Source organism: Eschrichtius robustus, chromosome 17 (assembly GCF_028021215.1).
Source record: "Eschrichtius robustus isolate mEscRob2 chromosome 17, mEscRob2.pri, whole genome shotgun sequence".
NCBI classification, from domain to species: domain Eukaryota; kingdom Metazoa; phylum Chordata; class Mammalia; order Artiodactyla; family Eschrichtiidae; genus Eschrichtius; species Eschrichtius robustus.
In genome coordinates, this window is record NC_090840.1 from 48,291,031 (window position 1) to 48,311,867 (window position 20,837).

At 42.1% G+C, this 20,837-nt stretch overlaps 1 protein-coding gene and 1 non-coding gene across 4 annotated transcripts in view; both read left to right on the plus strand.

Moving 5' to 3' along the window:
* MATN2 (matrilin 2) overlaps positions 1-19,286 on the plus strand; it is a 153,429-nt gene extending 134,143 nt beyond the window's left edge. For 2 of the 3 annotated variants that reach the window (XM_068526259.1, XM_068526257.1), the window contains exons 11-19: positions 4,186-4,308; positions 5,572-5,694; positions 7,927-8,049; positions 11,833-12,246; positions 14,772-14,924; positions 15,970-16,041; positions 16,331-16,465; positions 16,845-16,943; positions 18,718-19,286. In XM_068526259.1, coding sequence (XP_068382360.1) covers positions 4,186-4,308; positions 5,572-5,694; positions 7,927-8,049; positions 11,833-12,246; positions 14,772-14,924; positions 15,970-16,041; positions 16,331-16,465; positions 16,845-16,943; positions 18,718-18,773 — 1,298 coding nt within the window. In that variant the 3' untranslated portion in view covers positions 18,774-19,286. The remainder of the gene's footprint in view (positions 1-4,185; positions 4,309-5,571; positions 5,695-7,926; positions 8,050-11,832; positions 12,247-14,771; positions 14,925-15,969; positions 16,042-16,330; positions 16,466-16,844; positions 16,944-18,717) is intronic. The other variant, XM_068526258.1, reaches the window with a different exon arrangement.
* Positions 19,287-19,532: 246 nt separating this feature from the next.
* Positions 19,533-19,670, plus strand: LOC137751671 (small nucleolar RNA SNORA70). Its single transcript, XR_011070917.1, has one exon. It is a non-coding gene; the product is annotated as a small nucleolar RNA SNORA70 (small nucleolar RNA).
* Positions 19,671-20,837: the final 1,167 nt, after the last annotated feature.

The window sequence follows — 20,837 nt, forward strand, 5'->3', positions numbered from 1 at the left end:
GTGACCAACAGCATATGGCAATAAGAATGGTATGTCACTTCTCCAGTTACGTTATCAGAGACACTGTGGCTGCTCTCTTGGGAGCTCTCTCTCACTTCTTGAATCACTCACTCTGGGGGAAACCATGTCGGGAGCAACCCTGTGGAGAGGCCCACATGGTGAGGAACTGAAGCCTTCAGGCAACCACCAGGGAGGAACTGAGGCCAGTGAATACATGAGTGAGCTCAGAAGCAGATCCTCCAGCTCCAGTCGAGCCTTGAGATCAATGCAGCCCCAGGGGACAGCTCGACTGCAGCTTCTTGAGAGACTCTGAGCCAGAACCTCCCAGCTGAGCCACTCGGGGATTCCACAACCTCAGAAACTGTGTGAGATAATACATGTTGCTTTAAGCTGCTAAGTTTTGGCATAACTTGTTTCGTAGCAACAGATAGCTAATATTCCATTTTTATTTGTGTATTATTTATCCTCCATGTTTCTTTGTGTGAATAAAGGCCAATACAAATATCTGTTTATATTTTTTCCCCTTTCCTTACACACACACACAAAGTGGTGCACTGTATACCCTATTCTATGCCTTTTTTTTTCTTCATTCAATGATACTTATTGGAGATTTCTTCAAATCATTACATAGAGAACTGCCTCATTCTTTTTACCGCTGCTTCGTGTCTCATTGTATAGAATATTTATTCAGCTTGTCTCCTGAGTAGTCGTGGACACTTGGGTTGTTTCCCACTTTTCATTATTACAAACAATGCTGCCGTGAATAACTTGAAAGTATACCAGGGGCTTCCCTGGTGGCACAGTGGTTAACAATCGGCCTGCCAATGCAGCGGACACAGGTTCGAGCCCTGGTCCAGGAAGATCCCACATGCCGCGGAGCAACTAAGCCCGGGTGCCACAACTACTGAGCCCGCGCTCTAGAGCCCGGGAGCCACAACTACTGAAGCCTGCGAGCCACAACTACTGAAGCCCACGCGCCTAGAGCCCGTGCTCCACAGCAAGAGAAGCCACCGCAATGAGAAGCCTGCGCACCTCAACGAAGAGTAGCCCCCGCTCGCCGCAACTAGCCCACATGCAGCAACGAAGACCCAATGCAGCCAAAAATAAATAAATAAAATAAATAACTATTTTTTAAAAGTATATCAGATTATTGATACACTTCATATGTGCCAGGGTATCTGCAGGAGGGAATTCCAGAAGTGAAGTTGCCGGGTCAAAGGTACATTTTGTACTTTTGGTAGAGATTGCCAGATACCCCTCCATAGGGGAAGTCTGCCCTTAATATGTTTGAATTTTGAACGATGGGCCTGTTTTGCCTTTAAAATAATCTCTGCAAGTGACTGATGCTCACCAGAGGGTGAGAACCGCAGCTCTCCTCTCTCTTGATCAGATGCTCTAAGGGGGTGAGGAGGGGAAAGGTTAAAAACCCAAACTCTCTACATGCTTTTAAAGCATGCACACCTCAAAGTTTCCAAACAGCTATTAGTACAAAAGCCCAGGAGAGCTCAGAAGCTGGGCTGGGAGCTCCTGGGATAGTCTGCAGCCAAGAGTGAATACGCCCCCTGAGAACAGGGGCTTCAGGCTCAGCAGGCTCCTGATAAAGGATAGCAGTGCCCCTCTGCCTAGTACAGGCTCAGACCATCACGGCTCGGCGTGGGAGAACCTGGGGGCCGATGAGCTTTCAGGGCCCCTGCACCGAGACAATCACTCTTCAAAATTGCAGCCTGAGATGGAGCTACGGAGACAGGACAGGGCATGGGGGAAGCTCCAGAAAGATGGCGGGTGGGCTTCCCTGGTGGCGCAGCGGTTCAGAATCCGCCTGCCAATGCAGGGGACACGGGTTCGAGCCCTGGTCCGGGAAGATCCCACATGCCGCAGAGCAACTAAGCCCGTGCACCACAACTACTGAGCCTGCGCTCTAGAGCCCACGAGCCACAACTACTGAAGCCCGTGCACCTAGAGCCTGTGCTCCACAGCAAGAGAAGCCCGCGCGCAGCAACAAAGACCCAACGCAGCCAAGAATAAAAATAATAAATAAATTTATATATTAAAAAAAAAGAAGGGGTGTGCTCAGGGGGTTCTGTCCGGATTATGGCTTGGCAAGACTGGACTGAAAGAGTTATGTATAGCTATTTTATTGCATTGGAAAATGGAGTATTCTTAATATAAATTCATGGTGAGGAAAAAAGTGCTCGCCTCCACAGCCAGCCAGCTGTCTGTATTATGGATCGCTCAGCTGCATTTCCACTCAACACTATGTGAGGGATTACCCCAAGCCATCGGGTGATATTCTGCGTTAATAATGAGTCTAGACTGTGCCCAGAGAAGTAAGTCATGTTCAGAGCAAAGAGGAAGGGGCAGCTCTGTTTTGACTCTCCTCTGCAGTTGTAATGTTAGTTGATATAATGCCTTCCCATTGTACAACGATCTTGGCGGTGCTTCTGCCCAAACGAAGACAAGCACAATTCCCTTCATGTTTGGAAGCTTACTTTAGAATATAGCAACGCAGTGTAGCTAGGGAAAACATTTATTTAGCTAGGGATTTATTATCAGAAAATTACATGTTTAATCTGGTGCTATCACTTATTAGCATTTGATGTTGGCAAGCCATTAATCTTCCCAAACCGTAGTTTCCCTAGCTAGTAAATGAGAATAACAACAGCTGCTTTAATTAACGCATAGGGTGGTTCTCAGGACTCCCTTCCAAAAAAAATACTGCAAAAATGTCTTAGAAAAAAGCGTATGGTCTGTGCCTGACTATAAAAGTGATTATGCACTTTGGAACATTTATTTAATAACCTCATGTCATATGCATTGTAGAAATTCTCCTCGATCCGAAATGATAGCGTTGACTCTCAGAGTTATGTTTGGTTCTTATAAAAAATCACTTCCCACCTGTCCTCAGGAATGGGTTTTTTAAATATCAGCCTGGTTTTCACAGGTTCACAAACCGGCTCCCGCAGAAGCTGCCCCAGCCATGTGGACGGCAATGCCATTCTGCAGTTGCTCAGTCCTGTAACCTCAGAGTCACCTGTGACTCTTCTGTCATAGCCATATGAAGATAAACTCTTTATATTAACCCATCAGCAAAAGTTGTAGGCTCTACCTTCAAAGCACAGGCACAGTCTGACCCCTCTCACCAGCCTGTCTGGGCCACCAGGATCAGTGCACTGGGTTTCTTCCAGCTCTCCGTGCTCCAGCCTTACCTGTGCCCCATTCTGTGCACGGTAGTCCTTTAAAAATAAAGTCAGTTCATGTCTCTCCACTGCTCAAAACCATCCAGTGACCCCTTCTTACTTAGATGCAACCACTGCCTGTGACTCCCACGTGGTCTATCCTGGCTTATCACTTGCCTGGCCCCCTGGTCTCCTTACCTTTCCTGAAACGTGCCACACCCACTCCTACCACTGCCATTTGCAGATGCCGTTCTCCTTGGATGCTGTTCTTTCCAAACACTACGTATTCACTCATCTCTTTCTTCAGGGCTCTGCTCAGCGTCACCTTCTCTGACTGCAGCATGTAAAATAACAAGCCCTCCCTATGCCGCAAACCAGCGGGCACTCTGTATCCCCCTTGTCCTGCTTTTCCCCATAGCACCTTCCCCATATAACATATATATTTGTTTGTCTGTCGTTTGTCTTGCCCCCTCTTTCCTCCCACCCTTGCCACCAAATGTAAACTTCACAAAAGCAGAAACTTGGTTTTATTCATTGTTACATCCCCAGACCCTAGAAGAGTACCTGACTCAGAGAGAAGGGACTCATGAAATATCCCACAACTCGGTGAACAAACGAATGAGTGACTGGATGGATGGATGACCAAAGTAGGACACATACATGCATACATAAGCAGATATGTAGATAAGCTGACATTATAGTTATATGATAATCAATAATGTGGAACTTACTTTCTAATATTTATAGGCCATTTTTATCTCTCCTTTTGTAACTTTTCTTTCCATGTCTTTTGTTCATTTTTCCTATGGAGATGATCATATTGTTTTATTTTATGTGCTCTTTATATATTAAGAATTTTTGCTTATAGACATGCTTTCTATTTTGAAATGTGCCCTGTGGGATAAAGTACTGCTTTCATTTAAGGCGTCTGAAATGTCTTATAAGATTGAATAAGTAATGTATGAATCATTTCCTTTTTCTCTTTCTCTAATTCCAATTGGATTGTCAGAATTGGACTCTTGTGCTTTGGGGAACCATGGTTGTGAACATTCGTGTGTAAACAGTGGAGGCTCTTTTGTGTGCCAGTGCTTTGAAGGGTATATACTCCGTGAAGATGGGAAAACCTGCAGAAGTAAGTTTTTATTGGAGTGGGCTCACATTACTGTATCTGACCTCTGCATGAAATCCACCGTACTGATCTCTGTGTATCAGTTACTCTCAAAAACCAATGCCACAAGATCACTAAATGTAATGTGGGATCCTGGATCAGAAAAAAAGGACTTTGGCTTAAAAACTAAGGAAATATAAATAAGCTATGGACTTTGGTTGATATTACTGTGTCAGTAATGGTCCATTAATTGTTAACAAACGTGTCACACTAGTAAAAGATGTTAATAATAGTGGAAACTGGGTATGGGGTTTATAGAACCTCTCTGTACTATCTTTAGTTTTTCTGTAGATCTAAAACTGTCCTAAATAATAAAGTCTATTAAAAAGAAAACAAACAAATGGACAAATGAAAAAAGTCAGTGCCAGAGCTACAACCAAAGGTGTTCATTTGTGCCCTGTGGAAAGAAACGACAGGTTGGCAGTGTGCTCTACTGGAAAGATGTACAGTCTGAAATCCAGTATTCTATCAGCTTCTAGCTCTGCCATTTATTAGCTGGGCAAGTTGCTTAACTTCTCTGAGCCTCTGTTTCTTTATTCTTAATTAGTATCGTTGTTGTTGTTTCTGGTGGTGCAAATCCCTCTTAGAGACCACCTTATGATGAGGCCATTCTACGTCTCAGAAAGCAAGGCCTCTTAGATGGGGCCAAGACACGTCTCTATATAGTCAAAAGGGGGTGTGTAACCCTGAGCAAATGATTCCCACCCCATCAGTCGTCTTTTTCTCAAGCTTCTCAAAAGTACTTTACAAAGAACACCTCTTATTTCACATTTGAAGAAAAGATGGGTAACTGGAAGTATTTTTCTCATTTTTCAGAAAGGAAAGGTAAGGTTAAGTCATTCTCCAAAGTCATATGTCAGGGGAAAAGCCAAAATTAGATTTCAGTGCCACTAATCTAAATTGAGGTTTAATCTCCTAAGTAATCATACCAACAGTGTTTCCTTTCTGATATCACAAACTGCATCTGCAGAAAGCTGATGATGGCTTGCATATTTATGAGACACTGAAGTAGGTGCTGGTGAATGACGGTGGCGGTGATAGTGAGGAAGTTGGGAGAGTGAGCCCGAACTAGAGCCGCTGAACTTCATCCTCAGTTTTACCTTCCTCCCCACGGATCACTGAGCTCAGGTGGCCCTGGAGTCCAGTGGCTGAGATGAATGGAAATTCCCAGGTGAAGCCCAGGGAAAATTGATGTTGGTAACATTTAACTTGCTCTGCTGTCCTCAGGGAAAGATGTCTGCCAAGCAGTAGACCACGGCTGTGAACACATTTGCGTGAACAGTGGTGATTCGTACATCTGCAAGTGCTTGGAGGGATTCCGACTCGCTGAGGATGGGAAACACTGCAGAAGTAAGTGGCTTCAAGGTAGAGGCAGACTTTTCCATCTGTGGGTCTTGGACAGTTGGAGAACTTCATTAAGCATTGAAAGTCTTCCTTTATAATCAATGTCACTATTGTAAGTTCCTGCCTTGGGTGCTCTGAAACTGTTGTCCTAGTGATCAGTACAACAGACCCTTAGTTCTTCAAGAATTTCTCAGTCAAGGTCCTGAGTTGTCAGGCTCTTCGCTGCTTTTCACTTTCTCCCAGCTGTAGGCCCTTTCCACAAGAGTTGTGTGGATGCCCAGAGCCTAGCACGGTGCCTGGCTAGTCATTGGATGGGATTAGAATCTCTGCCAGCAATCTCTATAAGGATCAAAGAATAGTTATAGTGCTATTTTTTCTTGGAAAACCTTATAAGTAAGGGCAGAAGGTGCGAGAAGGGCCGAAAGGATTTTCTGTGAGTCTTGTTTATCCATTCTATCATTTGCTTCTGTAGGTCACTCAAAACAGATGCTGAGTTTACTTAGAAGATATATTGGTCAGGGTTCTCCAGAGAACCAATAAAATGTATGTGTACGTTGTGTGTGTGTGTGTGTGTGTGTGTGTGTGTGTGTATAGATCGATAGATAGACGGGGAATCTGTAGGGCAGGCTGGCAGGCTGGAGACCCAGGGAAGAACCGATGTTGCAGCTGTAATCCAAAGGCAGTCTGGAAGCAGAATTCCCTCTTCCTTTTGGGGAATTCAGTCTTTTTTTTCTCTAAAGGTCTTCAAGATAAGGCCAACCCACAATATGGAGGATAATCTGCTTTACTCAAAGTCTCCTGATTTAAATGTTAATCTCATCTAAAAAAAATACCTTCACAGCAACATCTAGACTGGTGTTTGATGCAACAACTGGGCACCATAGCCTAGACAAGGTGACACATCAAGTTAACCATCACAGCCCCCAACAGAAGAGACAGGGTTGGCCAAGCTCAGTGAGGTGGGCAGTAGACAAGAACAAGGTGGAGATTTTTCCTCCACTGTGAGATTCTGAGCTGTTAATCCCTGCTTTGGGGGATCTTGACACTGTCCACTTGCTTTTGTGATACTCTGCTCTGGTGGGCAGGATGTTCCTTTTTTAGTTTAAAAAAAAAAATTCACTTGCTGTTGAGGTTGATTTGGGGGAATATCCTCATGGATTCCCGAAATAACTGGGGGCCTCCACAGGTCAACCTTAGTGGGGTTGGGGAGAACTCATTCTGCATTCTTCTGCCAGGAAGAGGGGCTTCTACTGTTAGTGAGAAGTTCTGTCTGAAAAACCGATTCCTGGGATGCCCGTGGGTCCGTGGCCTGACTCTGCAGGGCTCCCTACACTAGCCTATGTTTTGCCTTCACAAGGCGGTGTCCTTCTACGGAGCCCATGGCTACAGTTCTGCCCATTATGTCTGCCTGAGCCATTTGTTCTTGCTTCTCTTTCTGTAAGCATGGGCATACATGTGCATCATTTCTTCGTTCAACATACTTTTTGCTCAATAAGTTGAGCTATTGTACACAATTGTACACAAGGCACAACTTCTTCCTCTGAAATTTGATTGCTAAATCAAATCCCACCATTCCCACTTCCAGAGGGATCTGTAGTCACTGATTCCAATTTTGTAGGAAGCTTCTCCTTGTAGGGAGCTAATGACAGAAAAGAACCAGAGAACCAAAGGCTTTCATGCCGCGGAGGAGGACTACTCAGGACACGTCCTGCTTCAGCTGTGTCATCAACTGGTTGTATGACCTTGGGCAACTCTGTGAAACTTCGTTTCTTCATTTATAAATTGGGTATAATTATCCCTGCCCTCCTCTTTCCACAGGACGTTGTGAAGATTAAAAGGCTGTAACTACTTTGGAGAGTTAAAAGTATCTCACACGTGAAAAATGTTAATCAGACAATTAAAACTGAAGCGTTTGGGATGTCTATGGGGAAAAATCAGTAGCTTGGGAAAATCAAAACTCAAAGCACATCGAACAATTCTAAAAATTAACAATAAATCCAGGACACCGGATTACCCATCTCACCATTCAGTTTCATGGGAACTAGAGCTTTCTGAGAGGAGGAGGTTTCCTTTACCATGCCGTATCCTGAGTATTAGACTGAAAAGGGGGATGTTATAGAGGAAGTTTGACCGAGATTTTTTTTAATGGATTATTTCTATGATCTGTCCTGACATGACTGTTCAACCCAGCTCATTTCTACACTGATGAGGTTGCTTAACTTCCTACATTACCCTCAGGGAAGGATGTCTGCAAATCAACCCACCATGGCTGTGAACACATTTGTGTTAATCGTGGCAGTTCTTACATCTGCAAATGCTCAGAGGGATTTATTCTAGCTGAGGATGGAAGACGGTGCAAAAGTAAGTGATCTCAACTTGGTTTTCTACCTTAATTTGGTTTGGGAGCAATTGCTTTTTGGAGTATTTGCAGGAAATAAATCCCTCACCTCTGCTTCTACCATAGATATAAATGTGTATGCATAGATACAGAATGGGGAAGAGAGAGCTTAACTGCACCTATGAAAAAACTTCTGGTTTTAGTTGACTGTAAGTTCACTATCAGCTAAGAGGCTAGAATGATCCTAGCTGAATAAGAATATCTGGAATGAGGGAGGTAAGATTTGTGCTTTCAAACTTAAAAAATAATACCTCTAAAGTAGCAGAAAAAATCTTGAGTTATTTTATAATCTCAGAGTAGAGAAGAACTTTCTAAACATGACATGAAACATAAAAGCCATAAAAGAAAAAAAAGGGAAAATGTATAGTGAGAGATTAAAGCTACCATACATTTTTTTTACCTGTTATCAGAGTTCAAAAATTTTGATGTTTCCTTATATTGGCAATGGTGTGTGTGGGTGTGTGTATTTTTTTTTTTTTTAATTTTTTTTTACTTATTTATTTTTTGGCTGCACTGGGTCTTAGTTGCAGCACGCAGGATCTTCATTGCCATGTGCGGGATCTTTTAGTTGTGGCACACGAACACTTAGTTGCAGCACGTGAACTCTTAGTTGCGGCATGTGGGATCTAGTTCCCTGACTAGGTATCAAACCCAGGCCCCTGCATTGGGAGCATGGAGACTTTAGCCACTGGACCACCAGGGAAGTCTCCAGCAATGGTATGTTGTAATAGGCAATTGTAAATTTATCACTAGGCATCTGAATTGGTACAACTTTTAGGAGGGCAATTTGGCGATATTTTAAAGGCAGTTCCAGTTCTAGGAGTTTATCCCACAGATAAGTGCATGTGTTCTTATCACATAAGAACACATAGCCATATTTAAAGGGATGTTTTGTGCAGCGTTATTTGCAGTAGCAAAAATGGGAAATAAGGTAAATGTCTATCCATAAGATACTGATTAAATAAATTATGGTACATCTATACAATAGAATACTATACAGCTGTTAAAAGGAATGAAGCAGCTCTAGATGTATCCCCAAGATATTTTAGGTGAAAAAAGCATGGTGCTGAATGGTTTTTATAGTATGTTACCATTGATGTATTTTGCAAAAGGCTCTCTCTAACCTATATTCTCTCTCTCAATATAGATATAGCTATATAGGTAGATGGAGATATATAGATATAGATACCCTTTGTAGTGTTTGAACTTTGTTCCATGTGCATGTAATATTTTTTTTAGAAAAAAAATAAAAAGGATAGAGACAAGATTTAGAAAGCATCATGGTGGGGAAGTTCAATACGATGTCAAGTGAAAAATAAAGGAAGATCTATGTAGAAAAAAAGACTTGAGGTACCTTTCAAATACCAAACTGACAATCTCCTCACCCATTATTTATATGACACTCCCCCCAGACCCCAGGGAAAGAAAGGACATCGGGGAGAAGCTACAGCTGAGTATAAGGACAAAGACACTTTGTCTCAGAGAAGCTGTGTGATCAATTAGTTAAGATCATGAGCTTCGACAGACCTGGATTTGAACCCCCTATTCATACATTTGTGTGACCTTGGAGAAATTATTTAACTTGAGTCTCAGTTTCTTCATATAATATGAAGATAATACCTCACAGAATCGTCATGAGGAATACATGATATCATGATTTAAAAGTGGTTAGCCCAGTGCTGGCACATTCCAATTGCTCGACAAATGATGGCTACAAATGTAATCATCAACAGCAGAGCTGTCTACAGATGGGGCTTCAGTGGTGAAGTGATGAGTTCCTCATCAGGAGAGGTGTTCAGGTCCAGGCTGAATGAATGGCTACTGGGTAGGGATGCAGTAAAGATGTGAGCAACAGGGGTGACTGGACCAGTGGCTTTTAAAGGTCTTGTCCAACCCTGAAATTCTGGAACTCTGTGAAAATTAAGTTCAGAAAGCAAAACACTGCTCCGTTCCAGTCTCATTGACTTAACTACCAAAAGAAAACATCCAAGGAAAGCTGAGTGACCTTCCTGCAAACAAGTAGCCAGCAAGAGGGACTGTCATTCTCCCTGGATCTGAAAGTGAGAGTCTGGCACCTCTCACCCTGATGCTCTTCCACTCCACCTAGGATTCTTGTTTCCTGGCGAAGCCTTCTACACCCCTCTATGCATGGAGGCTGCAGGTGTTGGTTTCATTCTGTAAGAAAAGAGTATATGGGGAAGAAGAGAAAACAGATTCACTGCTGGAAAATTATTTCACTATTTCTGAAATCTGCTGGAGAGTCACGTGCACACTCCTTGAGATTCAGGCTATGAATGTAAATGAAGCTCTGAATTGGCCTTTTCCTCTCATTAATAACAGATCAATAGGTTGGGTAAAGAGGACAAGCACTTAATGAAGAAAGAGAGGAACCCAACTCTTCCAACACACACACACACACACACACAATTACATTAGCATGTTAGTTAAGCCCAGGAATAGAAATATTTTTGCATGTGTGTCTTTACTTCCTAATATTGCTGTGCTTCATTTTCAAATATTAGACAGCTGCTTGATATGTAAAAGGGAATGTATATTGCATAGACTGTTTGAAATGAGATCATTCATTTGGAATCTGTAAATTTTTCTTATGCAGCCCTAAATAACAAAAAAATCTCTCCACACCCAGTTTGCTTACGTATTTGCATAAAGCTTTTACTGTCACCCATCTGAGTTGCTTGGAAAACTTTCATATAGATAAAGAATTCACAGTGATAATTCATTTTAAAACTTTAAAAGGTCAATAGGGGGGAATTCCCTGGCAGTCCAGTGGTTGGGACTCCGTGCTTTCACTGCCGAGGGCCCAGATTCGGTCTCTGGTTGGGGAGCTAAGTTCCCACAGGCTGTATGGCTCAGCCAAAAAAAAAAAAAAAGTCAATAGGATACTAACGGGTGTGCTACCCAATGGACACCACCTCCTTCGTTTATTCTGTCAACAAGTATTTATTTAACAACTATTGTGTGCCAGGTATTGGAGGTACAGAAATTAATGAGAAATGGCTCCTGCTGAGGAGGAACTGGCAGACTGGAGGAGGAAACTGACACATAATTAACTAGCCGTTGTACTGTGTGGAACACTGCACAGAGTACATTGGACTGTAAGCAACGTGGTGTCAGGGAGTTTGCTTTGGTCACTGTTGCAATCCTGCTGCACTGACTGCCTTACACAAAGCAGGTGCTCAATAAACAATGTTTTGTCGACTAAATTAGTAGTGTTAGGGCTACACAGAGAGTAACTAAGACAAGCTGAGTTACTAGGAAATCTCCCTGGAAGAGGTGATGGCCGAGCCGAACTGGAAGACTTTCCAAGTCTGTTGTCTGTCAGATGCCAGCACCGGGGTGGTATCACCCGCCTGGAGTAAAGTTATTGGAATCTTTTGGGTGCTGTCAGACCCTTCAGAGTACAATACACACAGTCCCTCCCAGACCTGGCTGCCGGTGACCCAGGGTACAGTGTGGACCTGGTTTCCAATTTGTACATCTGCTGTGTGTTTTTGCTTGTGGAAAATACTACTTTTTAACAATTTGACAAGCCGCATATAAAGGCAATTCTGAGCATTATTGTTGCTCGTTACTCTCCCTACACTGTCTGTCCTGTGTATTATGTAAAGAATAAAGGTGGCTCTCCCAAGTGGTTATGCCTCCAGTGGACGCACAGTTTTCTTCTCCTCTTGTGCATAAGTGATTTTTATCATTTAACTAGCTCAACTTTCCTTTCATTCCTGTAGGATGCACTGAAGGCCCAGTTGACCTGGTCTTTGTGATCGATGGATCCAAGAGCCTCGGAGAAGAGAACTTTGAGATTGTGAAGCAGTTTGTCACTGGAATTATAAATTCCTTGGCAATTTCCCCAAAAGCCGCTCGAGTGGGGCTGCTCCAGTATTCCACGCAGGTCCGCACAGAGTTTACCCTGAGAAACTTCAGCTCGGCCAAAGACATGAAAAAAGCTGTGGCCCACATGAAATACATGGGCAAGGGCTCTATGACTGGACTGGCTCTGAAACACATGTTTGAGAGAAGTTTTACCCAAGTAGAAGGGGCCAGGCCTCTCTCCGCACGGGTGCCCAGAGTGGCCATCGTGTTAACAGATGGACGGGCTCAGGATGATGTCTCCGAGTGGGCCAGTAAAGCCCAGGCCAATGGTAATATGGGATGGAGGTGTGGTTTACACCACTCAAGGTTCGGGTTTCTTAAACTCACTTGGTGTTCACATGGGGCCACAGGAGTGAGATTCTTTGAGCAGACAGAAAGGCTTCCTGTCACCACTGTTACACACCTTTACTGAACTGCCACCTAGTGGCCTTAAAGGCACCCCACAGGAGTTAAAGGACTCGGGAAGGATACGAAAATCTTGCAGACTGGGAGGTTGGTCTACACACAGACTATACCTGAGTAATCATCTACTGTGATTTACTAGCCAGGGTGTGACCGCCAGAGCAGAGAATCAATCCTGCACGTGCTATTTAACCAGAGAAATACACAACAGTTCCGACACTGGTCTGGTTGCTTTAGAATCACCTGAAGAGCTTGATAAAAATAGACTCCTGATAGGAAGAACGCTTACCAATACTTTTCTTTTTTAAGCAGTGCTTCCAGTGAACACTCTGGGAGTGCAGTAGCCTTAGGACAGCGAATACTCGTGTGTGTTTGCAGGAGGCAAAATTTAACTTGTGAGAAAATCAAAATGTCACACAAGATCATGACTCTAAACTCTTGCTGCTCAGTAGAGCTCAGCCTCTTCTGAGGTTTGTCTGACTCCATGTATAATGCAGGGGGCATTTGAGGTGACTTCATTTGCGTATAGATGTCAAGTGTGGCAGGGGAATATGGCTCTTGACGAAAGGAAACCCAAAAGCTATGATGGTTGGTGGAGAGAGCTTGAGGGAAAGTGTCTGGATCTCCCTTGGGGAGATGAGAAACCTTGAGGCTGTGAAGCAGTTTGCTTGAAAGCTGCTTTCTTTAAGAACTTGTCGAGGGCACATTGCTTCAGCAGGTCCTGTAAGAGGGAAAGGATATGTACCAACCAGGGCTTCATCCAAGACGTTATGGACTCAGTGCCTCCATCAGGCATGGAACACAGTACATGTGTGACCAGCCCTTACTGAGTGAATGAACAAAGGATGAAAGTGCTGGCAGTAGCATTGGTGAACTCCGTTCCTGCTCTTACCTGAGCCTATGTCAAACCCACAGACCCCTCTAACCTGCATTCTTAAAATGTATAGGGGAAAGCACCCTGTCTCCAAAGACAGTTGTCAACCCTTTTATTTGTCTCATTGAAGCCAATCTACCTTACTCTTACCCACTCAAATTTCCACGAATCCTCCAAAGACAGGTGGTGGAAGAAACAGATGTTTACTTGGTTCTTGAATCAACAAGATTTATCTGAAGTGACATCCTCTAATGAATTTAATTACTGCTATGTATAGCTAACACAATCTTAAAATAGTAGTTATCCTTTTTAGGAAGTTGTGCATAAAGTCACTGGGCTCTCAGACAAATATGCTGAACTTGGCTGTTGACCTGACATAGACTTTAGAACGAGGCCAACTCTTGCCCTTTGGCTTAAAGAGCCATTTTTATGTCCATTTAAAAAAAAAAATCTAGTCTAATGAATTAGCCAGAATAAGATACCTGCTGAAAATCAAGCAGAACTTAAGTTCTTATTATGTTTTACTTTCAAATGAAGGGGATATTGGGGAAGGGAGTCTAATGATTAATTTTGTTTAGAAAAGGTTTTGGAACAATCTCATATGCCTCTTGGAATCTCAGGTTGATACTTGGGTTTGTTCTTTTTTCTGACTTACTTAGGGGATTTCCTCTGGTCTGCAGATTCTCCTTTTCAGCTTAGCACCTCCTCACAAGGCTTTGTCCTCCCAAGATGGGTGGGCAGAATCCAGCTTCACTTGGCCGCAGGTCACTTAAAGTTCCTATCTGTACCTCTGAGAAGTAGAAACTAGGTTACAAGGTCATAAACTGACCTGTTTCTTAGAATTCTCCCAGAAGAGATTCTCATTTAGCAAGCAAGCCATAAGGTAGTGCCCTTTTCTACTTTACCCACAAGGCTAATTCAGGGGAAAGTTGAAGATTTGTTAATGACCTTGTCCAGAGCTGAGCAACAGGTTGGTGGTCTAGCTCCCCAATCTCTCCTTCATGCCTCACCTTCCTCTCTTGGATCCCTGTCTTTTGCTCACAAAGCCAAAATTAAAATGATGCAAAAGTAAAGGGAGGTTGACATGGACCCCTCAAATCACACCACTTATTAATATCTAGCTGGCTTTGGGTGCAGTACACACAACTTCCAGATCCTGGGAATACAACTCTAACTACTGTGTTTTTTTTTAATTTAAGTAAAGTTGGTTTACAATGTTGTGTTAGTTTCAGGTGTACAGCAAAGTGATTCAGATTATATGTATATCACATATATATTATATATAATCACAGATTATTCTTTTTCAGATTCTTTTCCATTATAGGTTATCATAAGGTATTGAATATAGTTCCCTGTGCTATACAGTAGGACCCTGTTGTCTATTTTATATATAGTAGTGTGTATCTGTTAATCCCAAACTCCTATTTTATCCCTTCCCCCCCTTTCCTCTTTGGTAACCATAAGTTTGTTTTCCATGTCTGTGTAACTACCCTGCTCTTAATTTGCTCTGTTCCTTAGGTGTAACCATGTATGCTGTTGGGGTAGGGAAAGCCATTGAGGAAGAACTACAAGAGATTGCCTCTGAGCCCACAGAAGAGCATCTCTTCTATGCCGAAGACTTCAGCACGATGGGCGAGATAAGTGATAAACTACGGAAAGGCATATGTGAAGGTACTATAGCTTATGTCTAGGAGAGACCTTAGCAAACACAGCAGCACGTGAGTGAGAAATTCTCAATCCATTCCTTCAAAGTGCTCAAAAAAGTGCCTCCCTTGTAGGCAGGGCCAGTGAAGCCCAGAAACACTAAGCACAAAAAGTGGAATAGGGGAGAGGGAAGACAAACTAATAGCTAACGTTGCTTGAGCACTTGCTCTGTACTGAGCAGTGTGATGTGTTCTGACACATGGCAAAATTCTTAATCCTCACAAAAACCCTATGGAGATGATCACGAAACTAGAAAAAAACATTATATGAATCAGGAAAGCTGATGCACAATTTTGGGATACACCTGTAACTAGAGTGGAAAGGGATGGTAGTCCTTCCAAGCTCACTGATGAAAATTTAAAGAATGCCCTCTTGCACGGACTACTTGTTTACAGAACATTAAACTGCGGTTTAGAATTTAGATTTTCTTACGCATAGGAGCCCCGTGTGCTTTTCTCCAGTTCACTGTTGTGCCGGGTGTCCTTGCATATAGCAGTTCTCACCATTTTTCCTTTTATTCCTGTCCCAGCTTCAGTCGCCAGTAAAATCCCAAAGTGATGTGTCTTATTCCTCCATAGGAAAGAGCAATGGGATGAAAGAGGCCAGGAAGGGAAGGCCTTTCAGATTTCTAATGCAACTTGGTAATGTTCTGCCTTTAAGCTCTTTCATTTAAGCTGAAACGCCTCAAATGGAGCTGCTGCCACTGCAACTTAATCCTTGGACAAACTTAATTTTTTTTCCCACCCTACCTTCTAGACGTAACATTTTGGGGGATATTCTTAAGATGCATTTAAGGGATCCAAGCTTCTCTTACTAAAGAGAACTGCCCTAGAAAGGTCTTAGATTATCAGGGGAACCAAGTGCTTTTGTGAATCGGTGGTGTTACCAAATCAAACCAGAACATCCTGGGTGGTGGCAGGTAGGTAAGGAGTTGGTCTGGGACCAGTTTTCTAAAGAACACATGCGCCCATGTGGACAAGTGTCACTCTTCTGGTCATCTTTTACCTCTCAGCTCTGGAAGACTCTCATGGAAGACGGGATTCCCCAGCAGGGGAACTGCCAAAGAGGGCCCGCAAGCCAACAGGTACATTTTTTAAAAGCAGTATTTTTAGAATCTTTGGTTGATGCTTTGCACCACGGTTTCCCCACAGACAAAAGTTGTTCCATCACACAGGAAACATTTACTCTACACTTTTTTAGCCATAGTTGGTAATAGCCTCTCTGCTGACAGTCTTTCTGCCATAGTATGTCCCAAAATAAAGCTATGTACCCCATTCTATAAGTACCAAGTACCTTACTCTGACAGTTGATGGCTGTATTATAACCACAACCATGTTAAACAGGTTTGACTTCAGTTTTCTTTTTCTTTACAGAATCTGAGCCAGTCACCATAAATATCCGAGACATACTTTCCTGTTCTAATTTTGCAGTGCAACACAGATATCTGTTTGAAGAAAACAATCTTGCACGGTCTACACAAAAACTTTTCCATTCGACAAAATCCTCAGGTAATTCCGAGTAAAATATTACTATAGGGTAATTTGCTATCAGCCTCTCAATTTGCCAACAAACTCAGCTTAAGGGAGGACAGGAAAGGAGGAAGTAGGAAGTAGGAGAGGGGGAAAGAGAAGAACTTAAGAAAAATGAGAACTAAAAAAATGAACTAAAAGAAAGTGGAGTAGTCTTCCCGCAGTCCACAAAAAAGGGCACTTCTAGCATTGGAAGCACATACAGCCCTTTCCTGGTATTTACTGGATCTGGCTGCATGGAAAAAGTTGAACATTTCTTTCATTATGGTTTCCTTCATATGCTGATTCAGTCCTACTATTACGAGTCTGGGGAGTTTGGTGGGTTATAGAGGTGAACACTTTCCATCTGCTTTCTTAGGAAGTCCTTTGGAAGAAAAACACAATCAATGCAAATGTGAAAACCTTATAATGTTCCAGAACCTTGCAAATGAAGAAGTAAGAAAATTAACGCAGCGCTATATCCTTTTCTAATGTTATGCTTCTGTATGGAATGCAAAGAATATTATCACAACTTCAAAAAATTCTATATATGGGTATATAACAAATGAAGTCATTTCCATAAAGTCAAGAACAGTGAACTCCAAGAAAGGCTTTTTCTTAAGCAGACTGATAGGTGCTTGAGAGCCAAGGGCAAGCCAAGCTTCCGGCACAGGTCAGGCACTTAGCTGCTATCTGCGGTTGGTTCTAGGAGGTTTAGCAGTTTAGGCCAGTCAGCCAGTCAGTATGCAAAGTAAAGACAGACTTATTTAACTCCTTCTCTGCTGGGAGGAAATGAAAGCTATATACCAGATCTGAAGTGCATTAAAGATACAGTGCGTATAGGCAAAGAATTAATGTAGAATGAAGAGGTTTCAAAGTCTTTTACCTAAACTCCAAACCCTTCCTTTGGTCCCAAGCCACACTGCGGCCACATCTGGTCAGTGTGTAGGTTCTAGAGGACTGGGGTGGGGTTTTGTTTGGCAGCAGAGATCTTTTATATCAGCACTCTATTAAGATGAAACATTCTACCAAGGGAACAGCAGGATCCAATGATCCATTAATACAATTATTACAAATAAAAGGGATGCTTTGGGATAATGGAGAAATGAGGATTCAGTGCTTTTATACACCGAACACCCTGCCAAATGCTCTGAACTTAAAATTATAGTAAGCTTATTAAAGCTGCCTGATATCTAGCTCAACATGCATCAACTAGTCTAAAGGGAAACGGTTTAATTCTGAATTATTTCTGTGCAAATGGGTTTATAAAATAAAGAACAGCATATAGCCATTCCCTCTCTGAAAACCAGAAATATGCTCCATAAAGTAAAGTAAAATAATCTGACAGTGTTTAATATAGGTGATGAATCCAGGCTCTCATTCTGCCATTGAGGGAGCAGGTGGAGGGTATTAAGAAGCTTCAGGAAGGAAGACAAATGTTTATTCTAATGCTCCTCTGCTCTGCCTTTTCCCAGCCCACCTCTGAGGGTTTACTTCACAAGAGAATAAGGAAGTTATATATAAAAGAGAATAGGTTGGGACTTCCCTGGCAGTCCAGTGGTTAAGACTTCGCCTTCCAATGCAGGGGTGCAGGTTCAATCCCTGATCAGGGAGCTAGGATCCCACATGCCTCGCGGCCAAAAAACCAAAACATAAAACAAAAGCAATATTGTAACAAATTCAATAAAGACTTTAAAAATGGTCCACATCCAAAAAAAGAAAAAAAAAAATCTTAAAAAAAAAATTTTAAAAAAATTAGAAGAGCATAGGTCAGAAGTCTTCAAGGCTGCTACACTTTGGTCCTATCATCATTGGTGAAAACTCCTCATCTTTCTTCATCTCTTCTGATGTCATCTTACTTTCCAAGGCCTAATCCTTTTGTTTTCTTCTCTTCACCTCATTCCCAACATTATCAGTTTGGCTTTGAGAGGTGTGCTATGGCAAATTAATTTATAAGCAACATGGGTGTGAGTAGAATTAAAATTTTTAAAAAGAAAAATTTGAACTGAACTATCTGGCTTTAAAAAAAGAGTATTTAACCCCATACAGATTTATGGTCTTGATAGCATGTGCTAATAAGTTACTATAAACTTGTAAGTCAGAATTTTAAAATACTTAACAGAAATGGGAAAAAAAAACCCCAAAAGCCTTGGATTTTTCAGGACACAAATTCTTATGTAGATTAATCAAGTTGATTTGAATGTAAATAAATACAGGCCATTCAGATTCCTCTTCCTTAATTTGAGATTTACTAGAAGAAATGACACAGAGAATGGAAGCCCTAGAAAATCGCCTGAGATACAGATGAAGATTCAAAATGATACATGTATTTGCACGTCATTGTATCAAGGATTACAGTGAAACAGTTCAGAGCCCCAAAAGCTCAAGCTATCATTAATTCTGTAAGGTTGTAAACTAAAACATAACTAGTACTGAGAAAGCTGGTTTGCTATAGAACAAAGGCAAAAAGTACACACTAACTTGTATAAATTCATTGAGAAAAAAAAAAATCTTTCAGAATCCTAAAATGAGTTTATCAAGTGAGAACAAATAAGCTATGCAAGATATTCTGTAATATACTGTGGACACATCTGCTTTTGCCTTGTTCTGCCTTAGTGTTGCAATCTCATTTGACTAGAAAATAAAGTTTGCACAGTCTTACTTCCGTAGAACACTGGCCATGGGAAAGCTATTTTTTTTTTGTATTGGACTTTACCTTGATATATGTATATGGATGTATGCATAAAGTCATAGAACATATGTACTGTGTAACAAGTTTGATTTTTTAATACAATATTAAAATTCACTTCAGAGAATGGTATTCTGTGTAAAATTCTAAGTTTAACTTTAAATGAAAGGTACGTATACATGAGAAATGGCTAAAATACATATGAAAAAAATGTTGAATCTCACCGATAATCAGGAAAATGCAGGTTAAAACAATCAGCTTGGCAAAGTTAGCATGTCTGACTATAGCATTGGTAAAGATGTGAAAATATGGGGCTCTTGTACACTGCTAGTGAGAACACAAATGGGCAGCCTCTGGAGTATAATCTATCAACACCTAGTAAAACTGAAAATGCAGCCCTACCCTGTACTCTAGCTACTGCAGTTACAGGTATTTAACTAGATGATTTTAGCTTCCTCAGTAGTGTATGCAGCCTGTTGCCTATACGGGTTGCCCTAAGGGACCTTGGAGACAGCCATTTCCAGTGTACACTAATGACTGGCATGCTGTCCCCAATCTAGGCTCCAGACAGGTATGCGCGGTACCTTTGGAAAGCGCCAGGGCAGTGGCCAGGGTCCACATTGGCCAAATCATAATGTCCATCCGCACCAAGCTGCAGAACAAGGAGCATGTGATTGAGGCCCTCCGCAGGGCCAAGTTCAAGTTACCTGGCCGCCAGAAGATCCGTATCTCCAAAAAGTGGGGATTTACTAAGTTTAATGCGGATGAATTCGAAAACATGGTGGCAGAAAAGTGGCTTATCCCGGGTGCCTGTGGGGTCAAATACATCCCTAATTGTGGCTCTCTGGACAAATGGCGGGCCCTGCACTCATGAGAGCCTTGGCGCTGTCCCCTCCTTACTCATGCCCACCAATAAATCCTACTTTCTTGTCCAAAAAGAAAAAAAGAATGTTACTCGAGTTGATAAAAGTTAAAAAATTACAAATAACCTAATCATCCTCAGAGGGGGAAGTGATAAATTGTGGCATACCTCAGAAATACTATGCAACATTTAAAAGAAATGTATTGGGCTTCCCTGGTGGCACAGTGGTTAAGAATCCACCTGCCAATGCAGGGGACATGGGTTCGAGCCCTGGTCCGGGAAGATCCCACATGCTGTGGAGCAACTAAGCCCCTGCGCCACAACTACTGAAGCCCGCATGCCTAGAGCCCGTGCTCTGCAACGAGAACCCAAGATGAGAAGCCTGCGCACTGCAACAAAAAGTAGCCCCCGCTCACCGCAACTAAAGAAAGCCTGCACGCAGCAACAAAGACCCAACGCAGCCAAAAATAAATGAAAAAATAACAAATGAAAAATTAAAAGAAATGTATTGTCTACATGTATACATGGTAAAACTCAAAAACAGAGATGAATTTAAAAAGTCAATGGCAAACTGTGTTTAGCATACCATTTCTGTAAATGAAAAAAAAAACTACACTGCTAGTTGTTCAAAGATACATAAATATGTACATTAAAGTACAAAAAATGTTCCAGAAGAATATACACAACAGTGGTGTTGTCCCTGGGAAAACAAGGAAGTGAGAATTGGGACAGAGTCAAAGGAGACTTCAAATCTATGAGTTCAAGGCACTTATAGGATCAAGAAAATACGACAAGTGGCAGCTTCTTTAAGAAATGAAGAC